Below are 7,240 nucleotides of genomic sequence, written 5' to 3' on the forward strand. Positions count from 1 at the left end.
GTTCCAATGTTAAAAATCAAAGCAAATCCAAGTTTTATAATCTATTTATCCGAGACATACAACCGAAATTAATATTTTTAAATGGATTGCCCATCCGACAAGTTTTAAAACGACTGTATTATTGATATAATAATTTACATTACACATATATATATATATATATATATATATATATATATATATATATATGTGTAATGTAAATTGTTTAAAGTTGATATATATATATATATATATATATATATATATATATATATATTTATATCGGACAACACTTATTGGAACATCTTTGAGTAAACCACCTTTCTTGATCATCCTTTCACATGTGATATATAACGCTGTAAATTACGTGGCAACATGTTTTTTTGTGAAATAAATTTAAAATGTGGTCAGCTATTATATATACAGCTATTTTATGCATATGCTCACAAAATTTTCATCATTAAATCATGAACGCATGTTGATCTTTTTTATGAAAGCACTTACTTGATATGCAATGTTGCCAAATCTTTTGTCCTTCTGTCGAGCTTCTGTTTGGACGGACTTGAACAGATTTATTTATTGGTTGAATATTCGAAAATACGTAATGCATTGGAACGTTTGGCGCGAATATTTAAAATTGCGGGTTTATTTAAAAGTAAAGTTATACAATCAAAACTTATTTATATTACGTTTACAGTTGAATTAATTATTTTAAAATTAGTTTTGTAGAACAGGCTTTTATAAGATATTCTATCTTTTTAATAGCATTAATTTATTATTTGAAAATGTAGATTGATTTACAATTAAAATACCAAAGTTCAATAATATTAGTATTGTGTTTACAGTATTATTGGAAGTATATTTTATAAAATCTGATTTATTTGAGTTGTTTTCTTTCCTTTTATTATAAAATACCTATTATATGATTTTCAGAAAACGATTTTTGTACACAATATTTGTGCTGGTGTATAATAATAACTATTAATACATATTTTGTATTAATAGTTCTTCATTTTTGTTAATTTTATAACCTTAAATATAAAAGTTACAAATCAATGTACACCATAATATGTATGTATAGTTGTAATGTGTAAACTTTCCTAAATAAAGATATTATTATTATTTTTTAGTGGAATAAATCTTTGATTTTTTCTTTACATTTACTCCACACAAGAGGCCCTGAGGATAATAATTTCCCTCAGGGCCTATGTCATCTTTGAAGATGCTGTGTGGAGGGTCTTTTTGAGGAGAGGAAGGAGTGAACATGTGTCTTGAAGAGACCCATGTCATATGAGGGAGGAAACACAGAGGCCGGAAATTTGATCCAGAGCCGAGCCGTTGAACACCGAAACGAGTCGTAGAAACGACCCGTTCTCATGCGACTAATGTTAACCGTGTACATATGTTGGGCATGCATTTGGCGTGTTTCCCGACTATGCTCCGGTGCTGAAGGGATTAATGATGCTAGTTCCTCGGAGCATCTTCCATAGAAATACCGGTAGAACAAGCATATGCTCTAAAAATTGCAATCCGTTTGTTAAGATGGGAGAATCTATCAAACAGACCGCCCGTTTCTGCACAGAGTCGAGGGTTTTTTCAGGTATTTTCGGGCTTCACACCAGAGGTGGCTGCCAAATCCAACCGTGGGGCGCCCTTGTGATTTGTACAGGGTTAGCAGTTGTGTACTATTCAAGTATTTGCGGGCCCTGTACAGTACGCCCTCATTAACCTCAATTAATTGAAATATTCAGAACTGTTTTATAGTGAATTGTTTTATAGTGAATACCTCACAAGAGTCCCAACTGCTCCCGTCTGGAGCCAGTGAGAATATGGCATCCCCAATTGGGGGATGTTGTGAGGCTGAGGGTAAGTGGGGAAGGGAAAGAGGAAGGTGGGGAAGTACCTGGCTATTCAGATCTAGTCACTAAACACGGCTAAACCCATTTGGAGCAACGTTTCAATTCTGAATGGTGGTCTTACACCAGGGCGATACTGGTAGTATCTTCCACTCTGGAACGTGCCGCAAATATACTATATATTATTTTAATTAATTAATTGTGAAATAACACAAATTAATCAAATAAAATTTATTTGCGCACGCCGGGTTCGAACCCGCGACCTTCGAACTAGTTATGTTACTGAGCCATTTTTTTGTTTGTTTAACAATAGCTCCACACAGGAAGCCCTGAGGAAAATATTTTCCCTCAGGCCTATGTCATCTTTGAAGATGCTGTGTGGAGGGTATTTTAAAGGAAGGGAAGGAGAGGAAGGATAAGGGGTGGGTGGGTGGGGTCTGTGGGTCCAGGAGTGACGGACGTATGAATCCATCCCTCCCACTGCGGTGCAAGACGATGTTCCCAAAGAGTTCTGCCTGAAAGGTTTCCCTCAACCTGTCTCTCCGGCCTTCCACGTAGCTGGAGGACACATCCACCGCCAAGACCCGAGCAAACCTCACCCCATGAACCCGGGCACAGTCACCAAACCACTTGGGGTGACCTATGGCAGAGGTGTAGTTATCCAATAAATGGTTCCCGGGGTGGCAGTACCAAATTGTAAATAGATTAGAAGATACTTTCCTGAATGGTCGCCATTCCCCATGGGGTTACCAGTCACGTCTTCCACTCTGGAATGTACCCGGCAGTAGCTGTAGTATAATCTACCTTAGCCACATATTGAACAAGTCTTGTGTTTTAATAAAATTTTGCACAAATTCATTGTTTGGTAAAATAAAAACAAATTTGAAAAAATTCACATTTTAATTTATTTATTTTCAGACATTTTTAAAAACTTTCATTAGGAAATTCAACAGAACTAAAACAAACTTTAAAACTAATTAAGTAATGATTTTTACATAATTGCAGTTTAAAAAATATACAATACGTTATACAAAACTGCCATTATCAGAGTTTAACAAAATATATAATAGCAAAATCGAGAGAAACAAAACATACTTAAAAAATAATGAAGTAATGATTTTTACATAATTTCAGTTTAAAATAATATGGAAAACGTCATACCAAACTGACATTATCAGATATTAACAAAATATATAATAGCAAAATCGATTGAAATAAAACATACTTAAAAAATAATTAATTAATGATTTTTACATAATTTCAGTTTAAAATAATATGGAAAACGTCATACCAAACTGACATTATCAGAGTTTAACAAAATAGAGAAATAAATCACACTTAAAAAAAAAATTGCATTCATTTTCAACTAATTAATTTTCCTTATTTAGTAAAATCCTTATTTAACAACATCCCCATTAAAGAATGCCTTAAAATAATTGAAAATATCCTAGAAAAATCTAATGTCAACCCAATAATAAGAAAAGAGTTATTCCAGCTCATAAAAATTTGCATACAAACAAATTATTTTCTTTTTAATGATACATATTTTGAGCAATTGGACGGACTTCCCATGGGATCCCCTTTAAGCCCACTTCTAGCGGAGATATTTATGGATCATATTGAAAATATTATTCTTAAGTCTCCCTTAGCTAAATATATAATATACTATGTCAGATATGTAGACGATATCTGAATATGTTGGAAAGGCACCAACCGTCAATTAGATATCTTTATTATTTGGACCAACACTGTTAATAATAAAATCTGCTTCACAGTCGAACATGAGATCAAAGCTAAAATATTTTTTTTAGATCTAACAATTGGAAAGAATAATAATAAACATACTTTTGAAATATTTAGAAAACCAACTTTTACAGACACTACAATAAATGCAAATTCAACTCATCCTTCAGAACAGCCAGAAAATGCAAATTCAACTCATCCTTTAGAAACAGAGGTAATTATCTTTAAAATGTACAAAAAGTACGTTACCTGAGAAAAATCCACATAATCGTGTTAGAGTACTAAAATCATCTTCTATATTATTATGCCCAGACAATTCTGAAATTTCAGAATCTCTAAGAAACTCAAATATTTCATGTATTTAAAAATGATAATATTGCAAAAATAGCAATGTCTGACCCATTAATATGTTCATATGGGTCTTTATTATTAAGTAATCACACGGAACACCATTTGAATACACATATAACATCGAAGATGAGGGATTTAGCCAAGGTGTATATAGTTATTAAAGAACAGAAACCTTCAATTTCAACCTTTGATTTAGCGTTTGACCCTGTGCATTTTGATGTTTTTATTAAAGCCGTACAAATAAATAGTGGTTACGATGAAATTACAGGTTCTGTAAAAATTCCTAGCATGTCTCAACGACTTTGTACGGCTATAAAAGATTGTACAAAGTCGTTGAGGCATGCTAGGAATTTTTACAGAACCTGTAATTTCATCGTAACCACTATTTATTTGTACGGCTTTAATAAAAACATCAAAATGCACAGGGTCAAACGCTAAATCAAAGGTTGAAATTGAAGGTATGTTCGTTACCAGTTTAGTACAATATGGACATGAGTTTTTACGGTCATGCACTCGTGCTCATTTACTAGTAGAAATAGTGCTTCGAGTTGTAGTCGATGACACTTCGATTGCCTCCTGCTTCTCTAAATGATGTTGCTCATCATCGGCGTTGGAAATTTTCATATCTAAAAAGTAACAATACATTATTTAGCTTTCTTTAAACTTAATTAGTAAAACCTCAAATTATAAGAAAGCAGTCATTGTTGAATGAAACACTAGTATATATTGAATTATTTCGCGGATAAGCGATAAGCCGCCATAGCTCAGTGGTCAGAGCTGTCGACCGGAAATCGAGGGGACACGGGTTCGAGTCCCGTTGGCGTTATGTAAATCTCAATTATTTGTACCTATATTTTGTTAACTCGGATATTTTCTTATATTATTTTGTATAACATATATTTATCATATAAGATATAAGATCTGTATAATTAAAAAAATATATAAATAAATAAAGATGTACATTATTATCTGTAAAAGCCCTATGGGCGTTTAAATAAATAAATAAAGTATCTTTTATCAGGAGATTTTTCAATGTGGATGAGTGTTTCAGGCGAATAATTATTGCTTTTAAAATAATTATAATTAAATTAAATTATTTAATTAAATGAAGACAATATTAGCATCACTCAATCTAAAATCTGAAACAGAAAAGATACGGTCACATCTGGGACTCGCACCGGACCTTCGGCTTTCTGGGCCGCACCTCTGACCATATAATAATCAAATTATATGTTACTATTGATTGTTTCAAGAGTATTAAACATGTTTTCTGTAGATACCTGATTCTATCGAAGAAGTAACGTTGTTCGGTTTGTATAGTGAATCATCTTCGGACGTCGGCGGACTCCTTTCTAACATTACTTCAGTTTTGGTTTCTAAAATAAAGCATAATATATTATATATTTATTGTTATTAAGTTTAATTTGTAGAACTCCATTTTATTTTTTATTTTTTATATATTCAATAATATTGTTATTGGGTTTATAAAAACAGTTTATTTTTAAACAAGTTCTGCTGTGTAATTATTATTACGCGTGACAGCTGTTTCGCCCTCTGAAGGCATTATCAAACTGTCGAAGGCATTATCAAACTGATAATGCCTTCAGAGGGCGAAACAGCTGTCACGCGTAATAATAATTACACAGCAGAACTTGTTTAAAAATAAACTGTTTTTATAAACCCAATAACAATATTATTGAATATATAAAAAATAAAAAATATATTATATATTTATCCAATAATAATATCTCAATGTAGTAAGTAAGTCATGTGCACAAATATGAAACCTAACCTAATATAATGACAAAACAACAGACTAATTAAGCATTTGCAACGGAATATTTAATTAGCAGCATTTCTGATATTACCTATAACAATTTACTATAAGCTAAGGTAGCTCTGTAATATTTCAGATTATTATCAGTGAATATTACCTGAATCTGAGGAAGTTTCATGGTTAATTTCTTCGCCCAGTATGCTCTGCATATTGCTGATGATTAAACTTTGTCCTTTGGAAATTAGCGAAAAGGGTGAAGACGAGATCATGTCGTCAGTACTGTTTATTGATGTACGTAAATCACTGGTTCTTGGAACATCTATAAAATATCAAGAACAAACACATTGAAACATACATATATGTACCTGCAGTTTTCTGTTTTTGCAAATTTTATTTCCACAAAGGAATTTGTTTAATTTGAATATGAACAAATTAATGGGTGATTATCCGACGTGTAAAACTTCGTTTTAACTTAATTATTTTAAGAAACAACTGTTTGAAAACAAAACATGCTTTTAAATGCATATTTTAGTATAGGAATATGGCTTTAGTTTGATTTGACATTTTTACCACAAGTTGTTAGGTTAGCTTTTTTGAATTTTGTTAATACATAATATATATCTATTATTCAAAATAATTTTACTGCTTGGGTTCTCAAAAAAGAAAGAAAAAAATCATGACCTATATAATAAAATACGGTAATTATTCTGTACTCATTTGATAAGCATAGATTAAAATTGTTAATATTATATTTATTATATTAATTCTATATTTTACAATTAAGGTTATTACCTATTTAGAAATATGTAATAGCTTACCGTATTTAAAATCCATTTCGCAAAGCTGAAAGATTTTATTAAATCTCCTTCGTAATAAAGCTAATAAAACGCAAAAACAAATCAACCTGTCAACTGATTCGTGATATACGAACATTGAATAACGGTAATATTTAATATTATCTGTTAGCCAGTTACAAGTCATTAAGTGTTTCAGAAAACTAACCTGAAGCTAGCTTCAAATGGACCAATACAAACAAACCAGCCTTGTGCTAGCAAACAACATCATTCAATAATGGGCTTTAAATAATATAACTTTAGAGGTTAATTTTGCATACAATTCTTGAGCCTTATAGTTCCTTTCGAATATTGTTTAGACCAATACGCAATGTCGTACGATAATAAGCTCTAAATAATATTACTTTAGAGGCTATTTTTGCATACAATTGTTAAAACATTTAATTACTTTAGAAAATTATTTGTACACCTGCGTTTGACACAAATAACGATGGCAACGTCGCTTTTTGAGATCAATGAAGTTAGTTTAACATACGATAGAAATAATTAACAAAGTCAGGTTGAATATCTGAGATAAAATCGCATATAGGAGCATATCTAATGCTCACGAAAATCGCACTTGTCACATCAAATTGAGTTGAAAATGCCACTGATCTCGTCTCGCCGAGACGATTAAAATGGCATTTAAATCTCAATTTGTCGATGATCAAGTAAGTGCTCAATGATCAAGTAAGTCGAAA

At 31.6% G+C, this 7,240-nt stretch overlaps 1 protein-coding gene across 2 annotated transcripts; it reads right to left on the bottom strand.

Moving 5' to 3' along the window:
* Nucleotides 1-4,360: 4,360 nt before the first annotated feature.
* Nucleotides 4,361-7,037, bottom strand: LOC149425264 (uncharacterized). 2 transcript variants are annotated; one of them, XM_089651042.1, is made up of 4 exons: nt 6,525-7,037; nt 5,864-6,025; nt 5,210-5,305; nt 4,361-4,555 (listed from the first exon to the last, which is right to left on the bottom strand). In XM_089651042.1, the coding sequence occupies exons 1-4, from the start codon at nt 6,685-6,687 to the stop codon at nt 4,449-4,451; spliced, it is 528 nt and encodes a 175-aa protein (XP_089507168.1). In that variant the 5' UTR covers nt 6,688-7,037; the 3' UTR covers nt 4,361-4,448. The 2 variants fall into 2 exon arrangements, with proteins under 2 accessions (XP_089507168.1, XP_089507169.1); XM_089651043.1 differs by lacking the exon at nt 6,525-7,037 and having other exon boundaries at nt 5,864-6,152.
* Between the last annotated feature and the right edge of the window lie 203 nt (nt 7,038-7,240).

Source organism: Hesperophylax consimilis, chromosome 3, assembly GCF_061612785.1.
Source record: "Hesperophylax consimilis isolate HC1 chromosome 3, BYU_Hcon_1.0, whole genome shotgun sequence".
In the NCBI taxonomy this organism is placed as follows: Eukaryota; Metazoa; Arthropoda; class Insecta; order Trichoptera; family Limnephilidae; genus Hesperophylax; species Hesperophylax consimilis.